The sequence below is a fragment of the Pteronotus mesoamericanus genome, unplaced genomic scaffold (assembly GCF_021234165.1).
Source record: "Pteronotus mesoamericanus isolate MK-2021 breed Mesoamerican mustached bat unplaced genomic scaffold, CSHL_Meso_final scaffold_1186, whole genome shotgun sequence".
Classification (NCBI taxonomy): domain Eukaryota; kingdom Metazoa; phylum Chordata; class Mammalia; order Chiroptera; family Mormoopidae; genus Pteronotus; species Pteronotus mesoamericanus.
In genome coordinates, this window is record NW_026555302.1 from 10,652,070 (window position 1) to 10,671,645 (window position 19,576).

Sequence of the window (19,576 nt, forward strand, 5' to 3'; positions counted from 1 at the left end):
AGGGATATGAAATAATTATAGTCAGCCCTCCAATATCTATGAGTTCCATATGTGCAAATTCAACCCACCACAGATCAAAAATATTCGAGAGAAAAACATATGCTGCTGACATGTACAATGAAGTCAGGCCTATGATGGCTGCGTCTGTAGTGAGCGCGTACAGATTTTTTCTTGCTATCATCCCCTAAACAATACAGTGAAACAGCTATTTACACAGCATTCACACTGTGTTAGGTATTGTAAGTGACGCAGAGCTGAGTTAAGTGCATAGGAGGGTTACGCAGGTCATATGCAAACACAACGCCACTCTGTATAAGGGACTTGAGCGTCTGTGGACTTCAGTATCTACGGGGGTGCTGAAACCAATCCCCAGTGTATACAAAGGGATGACTGTATGTCATATACATGTATATAGGGTCTTGAAATTTCCCCTCACCCCTCCTCCAAAAAGTTGTACAAAAGGGTCCACTGGAAAGACTTTTGGAAGAATAGCAAAAAACCCTGGATTCATACCCCTGTGTTGCTCTTACTAGCTATGTTTCTTAGCAAAGCAAAATAACAGGCTTTAGACCCACCCCACCCCCAAAACGTAAATAAAAAGATAATTTACTTTTCAGGGTTTCTTGCTTTAGTATGAAAACGACTGCATTAAACACTTGGGATGGATGTGGACATATGGTAAAAATCATTAAAGCGTAGTTATTATCCTTGCCACCATGACAGTTAAAAGACTATCTAAAATAACCAGTTGGGTTCTTTTTTTTTCTCAAAGAAACCTATCAGAAACTTTATGAGACTGGCTACTTTCATTAGGTACTATTTTAAATAGATACTGTTAGTCGAGATCCAATTAGGAGTGAGAACACACAACAATTTGAACTGGGAAGGTGTGCTATAAAGAATTATTAAATGTAATAGGAGAGTAACTGAAAGAGAATTCTAAAGAACACCCTAAGGCTAAGGGAGAGCCCCAAGGAACAGCACACACAGGAGGAGGGTCCTCTCCCTAAAGCTGGTATTCACACCTCACTGGAGAGGATGGAAGGCAACTCACTGGAAGACAAAGAAGTTTATTGGACGGCCCAGACAAAGCCAGGCCACAAGCAAGCAGGAAACAATCCTCAAGGTGCAGACAGCCAAGGGGTGCTCGCAGGCAGACAATGGAAATCAGGACACCTGGAGCCAGCTCTCTGGCGAAGCAGTGTGATCCCCGGAGACCGCAGTGTTCGTGTCTGGTAGTCCCCAGGAAGGTCGCACTGAGCCAGGACCAGGACTGTGAGCTCAGAGAAGGACAGCACTGGGAGCCCCGCTGGAGCACAGCCCCACAGGATGTCCCAGAACCTTGCAGCAAGACACAATCAGGCCAGAACCAGGAAGAGAAGTCCCTTCCTCCTGCAGCGTCTCTCCAGCACCCTCTACTGGCACAAGATTGTGCTGCTTGCACAAAACTGGCAGATAAAGAGGGTAGATTTGGAACCAAGAGGCAATAAACCGATAACCAGAATAGGACATAATTAAAGTATGTCATCTCTTCTAATTACTTAATCACCATGTTAGAAGTCACAATTCCCTACACCAATAAATAAACAATTTATATAATGTAAATCAAGACTATAAATTAAATGACCATCATGGAAAATACGAAGTTTCCTCAAAGAATTAAAAACAGATCTACCGTATGATCCTGCAAGTCCACTTCTGGTTATATACCCAAAGGAAATGAAACAGGATGCCAAAAAGATATAAAACATATGCACTCCCATGTTTATTGCAGCCTTATTCACAATAACCAAAATATAAGAGCAACCAAAGCACCCATCAATGGATGAATGAAGAAAATGTGATACACACACACAGTGGACTATTATTCAAACATGATAAAGATGGAAATCCTAAAAAAAGAAACAAAAAACAAAAAAAGGAAGTCCTGCCCCTTGCAACAACATCATTGGATCTTGAAGACACTATGCTGAGTGACAGCAGGGGCACAGGGGAGATGTTGTTTAAGGGCCACACTTGCAACCAGTAGAAAATAAGTACTAGGGATCTAATGCACAGCACAGTGAACGTAGACAATGATACTGCATTGTAACAAAACTTGCTGAGAGACTAGATCTTATTTATCCCAACCACAAAAAAGAAATAAGAATTAAGTGACCTGACAGACATGCTAACTATCACTACAATGGCAGTCATATCACAATATATAAATACAGCAAATCAGTATGTTGTATACCCTAAATCTGCACAGTATTATATGCCAAAAATATCTCAATTTAAAAAATACTCCTACATTGGCACAACCTGGAACTCTCTTCACCTAGGACCAGGCAGCCCCTTTGATCATAACTGTCTTGATCAGTCACTTTAAGTTAAATAAAGCTAAGTAAAGACCCCTTGCCACTAGAAGAGCAAATAATTCATTGAGAAATTATTATATTATAGAAGTATACTATGGTTTACAAAAGAATTCAAAAAGAGCTCTTCTAGAAATCTACAGATTATACCATTGTCAGTTTTCTAATTTTCACATAGCACTAGGGGTATGTAAGATGTTCCCACTGCGGGGAGCTGGGGGAAGTGTACGCGGGGCCTTCCTATGCTATTCTGTAACTTTCTGTGAGTTTGTAATTTGTTCAAATTTAAAAGTTCATTCAAATACTGACTCCAAGACTCCCAGAATAGAACAACTTATACAAGCACAGTATTTCTTAGTATATGATGCTGAAAAGGCAGCGGCACTACATGTACTGTTCTGGAGCGCCACCTCCCTCTCCTGGGCGCCAGCAGAAGCTGGCAATGAAAGATACTGGAAATTCTGTCCTAACTGCAAGTTCCGGTCCAAAGGCTGACGGATAGACACTTCCAGATATTCACTTTCCAAAGCACCTTAACTATCAGAGAACAATGAAGTCATTTTGTATAACTATACCCCGTTTTCCTAAGGAAAAGGGAGTTATCGTTCTACTCACTTTTTCTCATTTTCAAGATGGAAAAGAATGATGTCCATTAAGAAAAATTATTAGAATATCTAAAACTCTTGATTTTGTTCAACGATTTCACAGACACACTAGCTTACACAGAGAATAAAAGACGCAAATCAAACTAACACCTAGGTAACTTCAAGTCAGTGACTTGAGCTTCTTTGTAAATCAAACCAAAACAACCTGCTAAGGTAAAGGCAAAAATAAGTGCTAGGTAAATTCAGCAAAAGGCCCTGAGGATGGCCTGACATCCAAATATACCAGCACAAAAATAATCAACAGTTTAAACACTACCATCTGTCTACCTTAGGAATGTCAAATCACACTGGACAGCTGTTTGTTTCGTGAGAAGAAAAGAGCCCCTGTTGATTTTTTTTAAGTACTTCTTGGTTTGGAAATCTTTTCCTCAAGAAAATAATGCAAGAAAAGGAAACTGTAAATCATTCATGCTAAGAAGTATGGTACTTAACACTCCAAATTCTCATTATATATGGTTTTTTGCTACAAGCCGGCAAGCACAAATGAAGAACTAAACCAGAATTTACAATCAAAACAGGCACATCTCTGAATCACTCCACAAATGACTGAACTATCTTCTGGTATCAATGCATTCTGTATTTTAACGTATATGCAAGACTGCATCCCCCCAAAGCAGAAGGCGAAAGAAAAAAGCCTCTTCCTGCTGGCCGTGTTGGCCCATGTCCGTCGGCACAGAGTTACACGCGTACAGCACACTAAGCCCTGTGGCCCGCTCACTGTCTCAGCACCTGCCCGGGTCACCCAGCAGGCATCAGGGCGGGCCTCTGGGCACAGGGCGATGTGACAGCCACACATCCGTTCCCAGCTGACCGTCCACGGGGCCTGAAGCCGCCATCATTAGAACACTGCTGCTTCTCAGGGACGTGCAAAGAGGCCCATTTTCTAGATGTACATGGTATGACTTGTCCTAAATCGTTTCACTACAAAATAAGAATACTTGGCAAAAAGCAACTGGACAAAAAATTAATACAGCAAAAACTGAAAAATGCCCCACTCAATTCTCAGGTCTCAAGCATAACCAACAATCCACTCGAAGCATCAGAGTGGGTGCTAGGTAATGGTGCATTTTAAACACTAGATAAAGCTCTTAAAATCTGTATCTATTTAGCAGTATGCAAGAAAATCTTTTGAGAATTTCTATATATGGTGATAGAAAACCCATGGAAAGGCCAGCGGTCAGGGACAGAGAATCATTGATCAGTTGCCTCTTGCATGTGCCCCAACTGGGAATCAAACCCACAACCCAGGCAGGTGCCCTGACCAGGAATTGAACCCACGACCTTTTGGTTTGCAGGATGATGCCCAACCCACTGAGCCACACTGGCCAGGGCTTTATAAACTTTTTATTCATTTATTCAACAAGTGTTTTAAAAGAGACAGTAGAGAATAAGAAGCTATATTCTGATATCAGGTGGACTCAGTATTTAATTGTATGATCTTGGCAAGTTATTTAACCTCTCGGTGCCTCAGTTTCCTCAACTGCACAATACCTAGAACACCGCTCAGCATAGATGAAGTGCTAACTGAGGATTAGGTAGCTCCCTATGAAGCTGTGTTCCTAGCACTGTGCTAGACACTGAAGACTGTGGGAATAAATGACACAGTATTTGCCTTCCAAGGGGTCAGTCAGGACAGATCATCGCCGTATAATTTGTCAAATATGTACATATAAGGAACACTTGAATTGTTGAATACACAAATAGCTTCTTTCATAACAAAGAGTAATACTTTAAAGAACCCAAAATATTGAAAATTTACCTTTGGAGTGGGTGATGAATTCACTGGGGTTCAATATATTTTTCTTACTACTTTTGTTCATGTTGGAAATTTCACATAATAAAAAGTTGTTTTTAAAAACGATAAGTCATTTTCTCTTTTAAAGGATAAACCACAAATTATGTAATTTGAAGGATTTTTTTTCACACCAATGTCTTCATGCTACAAATTAACTGTCAGCAGCAATGTTTCCGATTCAGAGGTATTAAGAATTCTCTTGACAAGATTGCCACCTACTGGATTACTTTAAATTCCATCATTTAAAATTTTGTGATTTAAACACATTGAATACCACTAACCCAATAAAAGGCAGGGTTGGGTTTTTTCTCCCCCCCCCCAAAAAAAATAAATCCAAGTATTTAAAAAATATCACAGATCACAGGAAATTCTGCCTGTTAGGTTGAGCAAAGTATTATTTAAGGAAGAGCATCTCAGTCAATTTTAGAGTAGATGGTTACAGAGGTCAACTGACAGATGTGTGAAAAAGCAAGGAAACTTAACATGGATTTAGTAATTATTGCAGAATATATGAACTCACAGTTGTTAGATATTATCATAAAGATTAATTATATTAAAATTAAAGCAATATATGAGGGAGGACAACGCCCCCCCCAAAAAAACAATATGATTATCTTTTGGAGGGCGGGCCCCTTGGTAGCACAGGCGTCCCCCGCTAGGTGAGCATTCTGGGAACCCGTCTGTATCAGCGCACCAGCTGGCCTTGTTGTGAGAGGCTGTGAGGGGTTTTGAGAGGCTTCAGTGAATTTTTTTGAAGACTCTTTCAACACGTCTGCCCATTCCACGACAGGTGATACACAAGCATTTGCGCCCGTGCCGAGCTGAGTGTTCAGCAGTTTTTGACCAAAAACAGCATGACCCCCATGCCGCACTCTCCCTGTGCACCAGATCTAGCCCCAAGCAACTTTTTTTGCTTCCCCAGATAAAAAAAGTCAATGGAAACATTTTGCCCATGTGGAAGAGGTGAAATAAAAAACCACAGAAGCACTAAAAAGCATCAACATCAATGAGTTCAAAACTTCTGTTGAGTGGAAGAAACATCTTGGTAAGTGTATTGCACCAAATGGAGGGTAATTTGAAGGTGCCTGAAGTTTAAACATGTAAGAATACATACACAACTTTTTATCAATAAATTCCAGTTTTTTGAGGGTCCCCCCGCATAGTTAAGTGGCTATATGTAGAATGATTTTAACTACCCTAATATTATGCAAATGTGTACTTGGGATTTATGTAAAATTGCTAATGATAACAATATATACTGATTCAAAAAGTGCTTTGTCTCAACTTACGCAGAAGTTCAGATAACATGCTTTGAAAATGCCTTAAAAGTATTCAAAAAGTAGCTGAAGTGATAATGAAGACACTGATGTTGAAGAATAGTAAAGAGATTCTGTATAAAGTTGTCATATGGACATGAGAGTGCGGAAAAAAGCAACATTTCTAAGTTATCATTTTGTGTAATCTATTTAAAAAGTAGGTGTAAAATGTATGTGGAAATGTTTAAGTTAATCAAGAAAATATTATGATTGGGCATTCAACGGTTTCGCCTTCATTCATCAAACTGGGGGCCCCTCACTGGAAAAACAAAGGATTGCACCTTACATGCAAGCACGGTAGAGGACCCTCGTGCAGAGGCGTAACAGACCACTCAGCCATAGAATTCAAAGGCTTTTAGGTGATTACTAAAAGCTAGGTCACTCCACTCAGCACCTACCCCCTCTCTGCCTGTGTTACCACAGATGTGCTAAATGGAGAGCTGCCCTTTGTTAGGCCAGAAAGAACGAGCCAGGGGCAGGTCATAGGACCTAGCTTTTAAGGGGGCTCCAACTGCCAAATTCTGGAACCATCTGAACACCAAAATAATTCAGCACTATAGTGAATTATAAACTACTGCTGGGGTGGGGGTAGAATTCAGGAGTCCAGACCAATAATAAGTAAATACATAAATGAAAGAGAAGGGAGCAGTCTGGCTTACATCGGAATGCCGCAGGCTGATGGGCAGTAAGTCTAGGAAAAGCGCAGGAGACAGAAAACTCTCCTTCTGCATTCATCACAGTAAATATTGGATCGGACAAGAATCACAAATGAATAAATAAAGGAGGAAATTTTGATGAGAAGCAGGATATTTTCATGGGTATCCCTACAGATAGCTTACTAGTTACAAGGGAGGAAAAAAGGAACTCCAGCGGGGAGCTCAGCCATCCTTACTAGGTAATCACAACTAGCACCATCAGCCAGGGACAGACTGGCACCAAATGCCTCCAGGTGTGCGGCACCATGAAGGGAACCTCACCTGGAGCATGAAGAACCTGAATCTAAGCATGAGGAAATGGTAGACTAACCCAAAATGAGTGATGTTATATTAAAAAGGGAAAGGGATGCATTTTTCCAAAAGTGTCCATTTCATAAGAGACAGAGAAAAGCTGCAGAAATGTTTCCAGATGAAAGAAAGCTAAAGATATATGACAACTAAACAAGGTATGTGGGAACCCTGACCTGGAAGAGGAAAGGATGTTCCGGGTTAACGAACAAACTGGAGACAAATGGCAAGTCAGATAAAGTATTGTATGAAAGTTAAATTTATTGAATTGATAACATATAATGTGGCTATAGAAGAGATACCCATCTCCTAAGGAAGTACATAAGAATAAAACACAGTGAAGTATGTAATTTACTCTTAAATTGTTCAGAAAAGCAAATGCGTGCGTGTGTGTTGTGTGTATGTGTGTAAGTAGGGAAAGAAAAACAGGGAGAGAGACAGAGAAATCGAGAGGCTGACAGATTAAGAAAGTGGGTGTAAAGCAAATGGGCTCAGTATGACCAATCGGTGGTCCTGAGTAGAGAGTATGTAAGTGTTCTCTGTAGGTGTTTTATTTTTTTATCTCTTCTGTGAGTTTGAAAATAATCCCAAATAAAAAGATTGAAACTTTGTTATATCTACTGCTAACCAAAAAAAAAAAATCTTAATTCTCATCATCATTCTTTTAGGACTAAAATATTCAAAATCAACAACAGCTTTACCTTCAGCTATTTTTTTTTTTTCAGTTTTAAGAAGTCATCAATTTTAAGGCCGACGACTATTTTCTATACCACCAAGAACAGAAAAAAAAACAACACATGACAACTATAATTACAAGATGTCATCAATTGTTAAACACACCATAATTTCAGGGATGTTAAATATGAAGATGTGCCTCTTAAAATTGATGAGGTAGGGTTTTTGTGTTTGGTTTCACAAGCAATTAAAAACACATAGGTGCATCACTCTACCAAGACACTGCAGAGAACTCTTCCTCTTATCTGGATACCAGCAGTAGGATCCAAAGTAGGAAGAAAGTCAAGCTAAATACCTGACACTCTAAAGAAAGCTGCAGACACCTTTTCTTAGATTCGACTGGGACAGAGGCTGCCACGATGCCATCAGAGCCTCAGCTGGCCCCGGCCTCCCTCCCAGGCTAGAGAGCGGAGGTTTGGGGGAGAGGGAGCGGTCACAGTACACAATACCCTCGACAGAGAGGCCTTTTTTCCCTCTGTGATCGTCAGTTTCTCCCACTCCTCCAAGCCTGGTAAATAGGTATATGTTTTTACTTCCAGCTTTTTGCCACTATAAATAATGCTGTCATAAATATCTTTTTAAATGTTCTTAGATGTACTTTTATTTACAATGAGATACATTCCATAGAATGAGACAGCTGTGCCTCATTCTAGGTATTTTTTAATCCTCATAGATGTTGCCACATTGCTTTTCAAAAAAGATGTACACACACGTTAGCCTCCTCCTCCGTATCCTCACCAGCTCTACCTGTTATTTTTCCCAGTCAGATATTTTATTGTTACCTTAATTGGGACATCTTTACAGATATGTTTGCTGGCGATGTGAAGGGTATACTATTTATACCCTTGCTGGCTTTTCTCCTTTTTTTTCTTGTCAATTGTTAAGAAATTTATATGTACTGTAGACATTAATCTTTCATCTGTCATCTACATTATGAGCATTTTTCCAGAACTATCATTGGCTACTGACTTTATTTATAGTATATTTTGTCCTTCAAGAGGTTTCATTTTATACAAATATATACGTAAGTAGACCCACACATATATGTATGTATACGTGTGTATGTGTATACACATTTATACATTTAAAAGATATGTATCCATCTTTTAAAGCTGCCAAAATCCCAATAGCTACATGGACTGTTTAATAATAAAAAATGTCTTACATGTAAATAAAGAACTGTAGGAAAAAGAGATTTGATCAGAGTTGAAGACATTACTGAAAAAATACAGCCATTTCATGTTTATTGCCCTCATCAATAAGATTTTCAATGAACCAGTTACAGCTAACTTATTTAAGCATGGCTAAAGCATTATGATTCCCATCCTCATTCTCTTTTTTAAATGAAGAAACTGAAGTACAGTGAAAAGCCACAGTGAGTAATATAGTTGAGACTCAGTAGTATGTCTCTTGAAACAGAGTAACAACGTCAATACAGGTTTTTGGTAGCATTTAGGAGCAAGCTGCTTACCTTTCAATAGCTAATTCTTTGTTAGAAAGTTGCTGCACTGTAATCACAACCTTCTTCTCTATTCCTTGTTTTAATTTGAAATAAAATTTATCTCTATCCTTAGGCACAGGACTGAAATATGCAAAAAGAACAGGACTTATCAATACAATAAGTAATATAATAAAACAAGATAATCTACTCCAACCTTAGAATGAGACAACAAAGTATTAATATTTATATACGCAACAGGACACATACTCTTAAAATGTACTAAACTCTCACCCTGCCACTCAGTAACAAACTACAAATTTTATAGTCAACAAACTCTGACCAAGGTTAAAAACAAGATTTTTAAAATAATGTCATTTCAAATTTTAGTTTTTAAATTTAAAAAATTTAGGGATATGATTTAGTTATTTTTGAAGACAGTCACGTCTCCGGTTTAGCTAGTAGTGCAGTCAGAATTCTTCCTCCATAGTGAAACCGAAGGCCCAAGCACACAAGGACTTACTTGTAAACATCGAGAATTTGAGATGCTGTGACATATCCGGGAAAGTATAAATTAAAAATGGACAAAGGGACATAGGTTGCAGCAGTGTAGCCTAGGCCAGACTGACTATTCTTAAGAATTATCATTAAAAGAGTAAATGTCTAACATACAGGTTGTCTTATCTGAAACAGAAAAATACCTTGAGCAACTTATTTGACCTAAAACTCAATTTCTGTACCTGTAAAAAAACAAATAAAATACCTACCTAACAATCATTGTTAAAATTGAAAGCACAGTTAAGGTACATAGGCGACCACTGTCTGCCCAGTGAAGGACATAGGTGTCCTATCTGCCTATTTTTGAACTGGAGAGAAAACATTCTAAATATACTATAGAATGAATGGGTTAAGTAAATGATGCTCAAACCACACAATATACTATTCATAACCATTAGAAAGTATTTTGCTTAAGAACATTTTAATGGAAAAATTCTTACATCATAAAGTTAAAAGAAAAATCTGTTTATAATAATTGCATAAAAATACCCCTTAGAAATAAAAAAGGGAATAAATAAATGACTAAAAGTGACTGTCTTCACCAACAAGACTGGCTGTTTTTTATTCTTAACTGACAAGACTATATAGCTGATATTTTTTCTACCTGTATTATTTTACTAAGTTTTATATAATAAATATCAGTATTTTTAAATAGTAAAAAAATCATTTACATAAAATATCTGAAAAGCATGAGAAAAGTGAAACATATTCATTCACCAGTCAAATGATTCTTTAGGATGTTAAAGCTTTATACAAACATTGTATAGTGTCTAGAATTATTGTATTAGCCAACATCATATTTCAGGCACAATACCAATTTTTACTCTTTCAAAGTAACCTCACCTAAAGTTTCCTTTTCCATCATCTTCTTTTACCTCTAAGGAGACACTGAAGGTAAACACATCACTGTCGGGGGTCGGAATAACGGAGTCTTTAACATCAGACACTTGTCTGGAAGAACGCTTGAATGCTGTAGAGAAACTATATAAAATTCTGCTTACCTAAAAGAATAAAAATGGAAGAACCATTAGGCAAAGACTTTAACTGCATTTGTATACCCTTCTCACCTAATTCTTGAATCTATAAATTTCCATGATCACATTTTTCTTTAGCAGATATAATCTAAGCATACTCATATACAGTTTATGTGATATAGCTTATAATATATAGTGTACATATAGTCTAAAAATATAGTTACTTCTTTTAATCTGGCATTTAAACAGTAATAAAGGTATTTAAGTTCATATAAGAACTCTTTATTTATAGATGTTTCTAGACCTCAGAATATACTATATTGCAATGAATGAATCCAAAAATAATTTCTAGAATACTGCTGGCATCTAAACCTTCCCAATCAACACACACAAACAAGGTTTTAGCCCTAGTCATCAATTTCCCTTCTCACTTCCCTTGGCTTCAGAGGACTAGACACTGAGGGAAACACTGAAGGAAGCAAATACTGGTTTTAGCAACAAGCACACACAGTAACATGGTTTAAAGAGCTTCTAGTGTTGTTATGCAACATTGTTATGCTGAAATGGTCTTATATGTTTTATTAGTACTAAGCCACCCTGCTGATTATGTTATTTAGATATCTAGACCTTAAACTCTTCCCCTGAAGTGGAGAAGTACTCTAAATTCCACGCTCTTCCAGAAGTTAGTCTTTTCCTTGGTTCCAAAAGAAGCATCATATCCTCTCCCACCAGAGTAAGTCTGAAGCACAAAAGACCTTCCAAATCTTTTAGGCCACCATGAGTTGAAGAAAAGAAGATGAAATAAGAAGAATTTTACAAATATCATATTTTCAAAACCTCTCATTGGGAGGAACAAGTAAAGAGGCTTTTCGGAATGTTAATAAACCCTTCACTTTATACGGAGTGGACTCAAACTTGAATCCACTGAGTATATTAGTCTAGGATTAATATTTTGTAACTTGCTTGAAACAAGCGCACTTTCGTCAACAAAATTTCTTAAAAGTATGGGCTCTTTCTTCATTTTTGTTATATTCATATTATACCTTTTCTCATTCAGGCTATCATATTCAAAAACAAGTGATCTTCCAACCTCCAATAGCCATACTTACATATATTAATCAATGAGCTGCCCTGACAATGCTAAATTAATAGCTTAAATTAACTAACTTACACACTTCTGTTGCCTGCCAGCATGAAGTTCAACTTCAGCTGTAGCATCATATTTGTATCACCTTGTACATACATTTAAATATGTTAGTGTGTTATCTGGCTTTAATGCTGTATTAATTAGTAAAAACAATAAAAGCAGCAAAGGACTGACATTAATAAAACCTGTAGGCCTCAAATCTTATACAATTAAAACAATGATAAATTTACTCATTCATTCAACATATTTTGAACATGTTCTGTGTACTCAGTATTATTATAGGTGCACTAAGTATCATACCCCAGTGAACATGGAGCTTACATCCTACCACATGTAAGCTGAATGAGCTTGAGGTAGGGGAGGGCTCATTAGGTAAGCTAAAAGCAAAAATGTTTGGTCTCAGCTGGATACTTACTTGACTTAGCTCAATAATTTAAGTGTTATACAGAGGAAAACAACCCAAGACCATGCTAGGAATAATTCACTGAAGATTTTGCCTACAGAATAAAGTGCAAATAGGGACTTTACTTTCAGTTCTTTGAGTACTGCCCACCTCCTAACCACTCCCCCCCAAAAAATATGGAGTCTATTGGTCCCTTTTCACACATTTCACTTCAGCACATTTTTAAGAAAACATTACATGTGAAATAGAGTAACTCTACTTAATTTTAGATATATTTGTAGAGTCAAACCCCAACATATTTCTTTTTTCTCCTCTCCCATATCTTCTACTTCACTTATGTTGTCAAAGCTATCAGCAAGCCTAGCACATTGTACCACACCAAGAAAAGCCAAAAGACTGGCAATTTTAAAGTAGATGGCAAGGCTTAGGAATTTCTTTTTTAAAAGGTAAAGTACATGGGGCTAAGCCAGAGTGATAGAGAATAAAGGGGGGGTGGGGAAACAGATCACACCTTTCTCTCCTTTTGAAGGAAGGGCACAACAGTACATTAACAGCATTAACAGCAATCACACTGCATTTAGTCTTGACTGTGCCCTACAAGTTGCTTCATAACAAAAAGTTAAAATCATTTGTGTATTCTAGAGTGGGTGGACAGACTAGAATGGTGTCCACAGATTGGCAGAGTAGCTTCAGAGACAAGAATGACCAATAGCTGTAATTACTGGAACAAGCTGGGTAACCAATACCATGGGAAAAAAGTTAAAAACACATACCTTTGCAAACATTTCTCTATATGCCACACTATTACACACACACACACACACACACACACACACACACACACAAATAATATACTAGGCCTTTTCTTTGCAGAAGGCAAAGGTTTATTGACCAATAATACAGTACAATTTCCCCCCAGAAGGTAGTACCAATAGAAAGCACTAATTAAACACAAAACTATATTGGGATTGCTGCTGCTGCTGCTGCTGCTGCTGCTGCTGTTGCTGTTGTTGTTGTGCTACTTCTGAAGAGGTGGGGAGGAGGGCACATGTAGATACACGGAAAAGAGACACACCAAAATCCTAACTCTGGTGGAAATTTGAGTAACTTTTATTTTCTTTTTTATTACAGTGTTTTCCAAATTCTGAAATATGTATTACATGTTAACAATTTTAAAAAATGCCATTAAACAAAAAGGCATTTACTTAAAATAAATAACACAGGTAATGTATCCAAAATAATGTCTTTTCACTAAATATAGAAAAGAGAATCAACCCTTTGAAAAGCACCTTATGCCAGTGCCAGGCAGGTACTGGGGTTACTGGGGGGCGGAATCCCGTAGTTGAATTATACAACTGTCTAACCACTATGCTGTACATCTGAAACTAACATTAAATTTAAACTACAGTTGAGAAATATAATACTTAAATAAATAAAAACACTATATGTCAGGAAAATACTCACCTAAGAAATAAATGTAGAAAAATCATTCTATAAAATATACCCAGAAAGATATGTGTTAAAATATTAAAAACATCTTGCTTAAATATATCACTCACCTAAAGGGGCTAAAATAAGAGGCATATCATATTAAAAAAAAAAAAAACTTTTTAAAAAATTTTAAAAATCTATTTAAGGAAAAATACCAATAGCAAAATTTAATTAATTTCCAAAGAAATATATTTTGCTAAAATAACTTTCAATAAATATGTTGTAAAATATTTTTCCAAGTGAGGAGTAAGGTCTTCTTTTAATATATAGAGGTATATCAGCAATACTAAGAAAAACCAGTGCATGAAGAATTAAGATCTTCCCAATGATACTTTTGATATTTACCATGAAATATTTCTGAATGCCTAATACCAGATGGTAACAACCATGCTTCTAAAGCATAACATTGAGAATTGTTAGCAATGAATAGCAAGTATGTTAGAACACACACAACACAAACATCAAAATCTGTCTTGAGGAAAATGATTACACTGACTAATGGAAATGAATTAGAGCATCGACTAAGCCTTCTGAAGTATCTTTAAAAACAGACCGCAACAAGAATAGGTGGCTCCTTGGCTTTTTCCTCTAGGTGCTCTGATATTTTGCTCTGATATTAGGCGTTCTAGCCCATCATTCTCCTGTACAAAGACCACTGGCACCAGGATTCTTCCGGCGGGGCTCCCAGCTCTTTCGCCATACAGAGCTGAGATTCACCCCAGCGGAGCCCTGTAGAACATCCAGGGCAGTGAGTCAAAAGCGTGCTAGCCCTTCTGCAGGGCTAGAACCCCTAGTGCTTGAGCCACAGGTCCAACAAAGTCATCACCCTCACTGGCTTCCCCTCTGCCACTGCTAGTGCCTGCTGCTGAGGGGACCCACGGTGAAATAAGGGCATGACAGTGACAGCTGGTGGTGAAAGCCATGCTGCTTATCCTCCTTGAGAAGGCATCTTCTTGTCTTTAACAACCGTCTTCATGTCTCATCCAGGGACTCTGAAAACAACAGAAAACAAGTTAATAAGCAGCACTACCACACAGTACGTATTTAAGCTATAAGACTGTCACCTGTTCCTGAGCTGTTTTTGCCAATGGTCTGTGGCCATGAAGAGGGGCCCAAATACTAAAGACTAAAGTTACTCCTACACCACACAACAAGAAAGTTCTGGGAACCAAATAACCAGACAACTCGTAGATGCAAGGAAAGGACTTCAGATTAACTAAAGGGTAATTATGTGTTGAGGGGAGAGGAAGGCGTGGGACATCTTCTATAAGAGGTACGGGTAGAACCCAAAGGCAGGTGGGATACAAGCTCTGTGGTCAATCGATCCCTGTACAAAGCACAACTGAAGGACAAAAACCCCCATCTGCCTATGACTGAAAATCACAAGGGGCCTCAGAGTCAGAGCCATGCACTGGAAACCCAGCTCTGTCGTCTATTCTCTTAGCCCTGAGATAAACAACGGGTGAGCACACAATTTCTCAGGCAAACCAGAGCTCTTCTGGGAATAAAATGGAGTGCCATTAACAATACACCTGGACAACAGGCATAAACTAGGCCTGCTCCAGGCAAAGGGGAGCCTAGATCGCTAGTTCAAATAAATACTACCTATGTCATAGAGATGCGATGCATACTGAGCAAATGTGTAGCACAGTGCCTGGCATACGCTCTGTATTTATACTAGGCTGTTTTCGTTTAGAAATGATTTCTTGTAATAAAGTTTAAGGACAATTATCATGTATTTCTCCTTCAAACAATTAATTTTACCACTAATGTCCCATACTGTAACATATTGAAAAGTGAACTCTAAAAAATAATAGTAATAATAATACTTGAACATCAAAAAAAAAAAAAAAAAAAAAAAACCACGGACATCACTTTTTCACAACGTGCAGAGTCCCAAATATCCTCTCTAGAAATACGATTAATGCTGTGTAACACTATATCCAAAATGGTAAGGCCGAAAATTCCCCAGTTTTGTCCACTGCTCTCCCACTGTTCAGGCTCTCAAAATGACAAAGCTTTCCCCCCCCACAGACAAGTGGACGCTACAGTCCAAAGAGAGCTCCATACCGTCACAGGTAAGAAGAATGCTCGCAGCCAGGTCCCTTTCGCTTGCTTCCGCCACGGTGCTTCTGCCTCCCCAAGCAGCAGGTCTCCGCCTCTTCTAAGTTCACTTCCTCGCTGTTGAGTGCCAATTTTCCAGAAACCACACAGGCCTGTTAAGTGATGGCTGCCAACATGGAATGCCAGCACTCTACCATCTGCTTCCCCACTTCTGCGGTGGGGTTGCAAGGAAAAGAAACAGACCCCCTCATTCACAAACACACACAAATTCTTTCCTAATATTTATAGTCGCTGTCTCCCATGTGACAGGCACACTTGAACTCATTCACCCTCTTGTCACACCGGTTGGTCACATAGTCAGAGCGTGTGCATGTGTGTGTACATAAACGTTGGGATGAAGTAGATTCAGAATGACTTCTCCCACGGCACGGGTTCTGGCAGAGAGCTGCTATGACTACAGTCTAAACTACGTGTGTCTGAGCACGATCGTTTTGGTGTTCAGGGGTAAGGACTGGCATACCCCTTGGGCTTAGTATCAGACGCACAGGAACCTACACTTCTGTGAGCTTGCATGTTGTGGCCAGAAACAAGTTCTCAGAATTCCTGTTAACACAATGATTTATTTATGTTTCATGGTAAAGAGCAAAGAGAGTAACTGCTGCTTTCAGCATGTTCTGCTCACAATTTATATTCCCCAAAGCACACACAGTGGAGACCTTGCTCATCCAAAGCCACTGACTGAAGCCTACGTACTGGAGTTCTAAAAGTGCGATTTCTTTCTGATTTGGGGAGAATTCAACAGAGGCAGGAAAGAAGGAACTCTTCCCATGTATTTAACAGCCACTTGATTCTGAACTACTTCTCCAGTCTTAGAAGAAACCACCACTTAAGGAATAGCTAAAAGGAACTTCCAGGCCCCCTCAAAGGCCTTCAATTTCACACCCCGGCTATAAGTGAGCATTTGTATGTTTAATCGGGCTAGTTCTCTACAGCAAAAGCCAGCCTCTAAGTGAATGCATGTAACAAATAACACCAGTGACACCACAGAGCTCTGTGCGAGGAAACTATTAGTAAGCGATTCAAGTACAAGCAATATGCAACCATCGCCCCAGAAGAGGAAAAGGTATTGTCAGAGGCACGTTCTGAAATCACATGGGCCAACAGACTTGGGGAAAATAATAAGAGGTGCAAAATATTCCCCCTTTCTAAGCCCAGGTGATGACTACCACGCTAGGTGGGAGGAAGACTCATCAGGTGGCCTTTTCCTGTAACATCTGGTAGGCTGAAAGAGCCCTACCTACCATACCACTTTTGCAGGTTTTGGCTTTCCATATTCAGTTCTTTGCCATTACAAATATGAGCTTTCTCTTTAGAAATAAACTCCAAATTTATAAAATATGGTGTATGGTCATACATACAAATTTATATAACAGCGAGATTAGATCTCAAAAATACTACCCTAATCCTTCTCTATAGCAAATACCTACAATATGTTATACTTACTGCCTCTTTAATTTCACAGGTGAAAACATGTATCTGAAATTCTTCTGAACCATGGGAACTCTCTGTAAATGCAAAGCAATTGCTCTCTGTTGTCCCATCATGTCCACGTGCACAGAATAGCACCTTATAGATTGGAAAAGAAGCTATCTCGACGTTGCTGGACTGGTTTATGATTCTGCAGAGCAGTGATGAAAAATGAAATAAAATATTAACTGTCAGAGAACAAAGGCAAACAGTTTTACTATGCCAATAACATATAAGTATAATCATCTTAAAATCACAAAATAAACCAGTACTAATAATGCAAGAAAATAAATTATCTTCACATATATATGTATATATGTGTATATATATATAATGCATGTTTATATACTTGCTATATGTATATAATGTATATGTATACACACAGACACAAATTCTTCACGTACTTTTGACAATTACTTCATTTTTATGTTTCCTATTATTAGCGTAGGTAGCTAGATAACATTAAGAGGCATTTTGAGCCCTTGCCGGGTAGCTCAGTTGGTTAGAGCATCATCCTGATTTGCCAAGTCTGCAGGCTCATTCTCCAGTCAGGACACATGCAAAAAGCAATCAATGAATGCACAAATAAGTGGAACAACAAATTGATGTTTCTCTTTCTCGCCCCTCCCCCACCTTTTCCTCTCTCTCTCTCTCTCTCTCTCTCTCTCTCTCTAAAATCAATACATAAATTATTTTTAAAATAAAAATAAAAAATAAAAGGCATTTTGACATTTTAAGAGCTATTGCACAATGTATCTACAAAACTATTTCCTAAAAAAAGTCAAAGCATTTTTTACCACAACCTTTTAATTTATATAACTATTATTTTGGCACTTAGAACTTAGCTAACATTTTCTCATATTCTAAACTTCAGAGAATGAGAAAAAAATCAGGAAGTGTTTTAAAAAGATGAAATTAGCCTTCAAAGAATAGTATAGGTTCAGGACACATTCAACCTAATTTCCTAGACCTGGTACACTTACTTTTTCACTCAGCAAATATTTACTGAAAAACTTGGACCAGATACTACTCCAGACACTAAAGGTACAGCAGGGAAAATGCAAATAACCTGCTCCTACGGAGCTTATGTGCAGGGAAAAAGGTGGACAATACATAAAGAAGCAAATAAATACAGGGTGGGGTAAAGGTAGGTTTACAATAATTAATAAACAAGAATACAAGAATAAACTGTTTCACATACTCACAACTATAAACCTAGTTTTGCCCCACCCTGTATAAAATATAATATCAAGGCAAGGAAAATTGCTCTGAAGACAGAAAAAAGCCAGTGAGGGGAAAGAATATAATCACAAGTGGGACTGAAGGCCTATAGAGGGCTGCATGTAGGAGAATAACATATGATTTACATGCAAAGAAACTCCAGGTTCAGATGACAATAAATATTATTCCTGACTAATCCTAAGAGAAAAAGCCATTTTGCTTCTTTCCAGTCTGAGGTAAAGGGCTTAAAATCAGGGCTCACTTCAGTTTTTTGAACCACTGTTATATGACAAGGTGAAGGCAGGTTTTTATGCTGCTTCAGAATAGAGAAACAGAAATTACAGGTATTTTACAGTTATATTTCCATTTGTAATATTCTAAGCATAATTCTGCAAATGCCCCTTGCAAATAAGGAATACAGTCTAAGTCTAAACATGTTTACTTTGCATATCTGCAGAACAAAAGTGAATTAACAGTAAGTCCTAGGCCTGATTTATATATAATATCATCACCACCATCTAAAATCTGCAAAATGTCTAAGAGGGGAAAGGAGATTAGAGCTCACCTCACAGAACCTTCTGGAACATTTGGCACATACAGAGTAACAGGAAAGGGGTATTGACCAGAAGATTTCATGGTTGCCATTGCCCGTAAAGCCTCCACCTCATTACGTGGGGAAGAAACCTTCATACATCCTAAGTAAGTCAGTTTGTTAAATAAAACACTATCTTCTTCAGGTAATCCACTTGGAGAAGATGGTCTGGGGGTAGAAATTTCTGAGAGAAAAAAAAAGCTCAAAAGTTAATGCAAAATTTCACAGTATAATTCTGCCTACTGCCCAAAAACAAATGAAAAATTGCAAACAGAATTTATGTCTCTCT

The 19,576-nt window shown here is 38.1% G+C and overlaps 1 protein-coding gene across 5 annotated transcripts in view; it reads right to left on the bottom strand.

Moving 5' to 3' along the window:
• RABGAP1L (RAB GTPase activating protein 1 like) overlaps nucleotides 1–19,576 on the bottom strand; it is a 439,381-nt gene that overhangs the window by 363,237 nt on the left and 56,568 nt on the right. For all 5 annotated transcript variants that reach the window (XM_054587734.1, XM_054587732.1, XM_054587733.1 and 2 more), the window contains 4 exons: nucleotides 19,261–19,471; nucleotides 17,451–17,625; nucleotides 10,712–10,869; nucleotides 9,344–9,454 (listed from right to left, as the gene is read on the bottom strand). In XM_054587734.1, coding sequence (XP_054443709.1) covers nucleotides 9,344–9,454; nucleotides 10,712–10,869; nucleotides 17,451–17,625; nucleotides 19,261–19,471 — 655 coding nt within the window. The remainder of the gene's footprint in view (nucleotides 1–9,343; nucleotides 9,455–10,711; nucleotides 10,870–17,450; nucleotides 17,626–19,260; nucleotides 19,472–19,576) is intronic.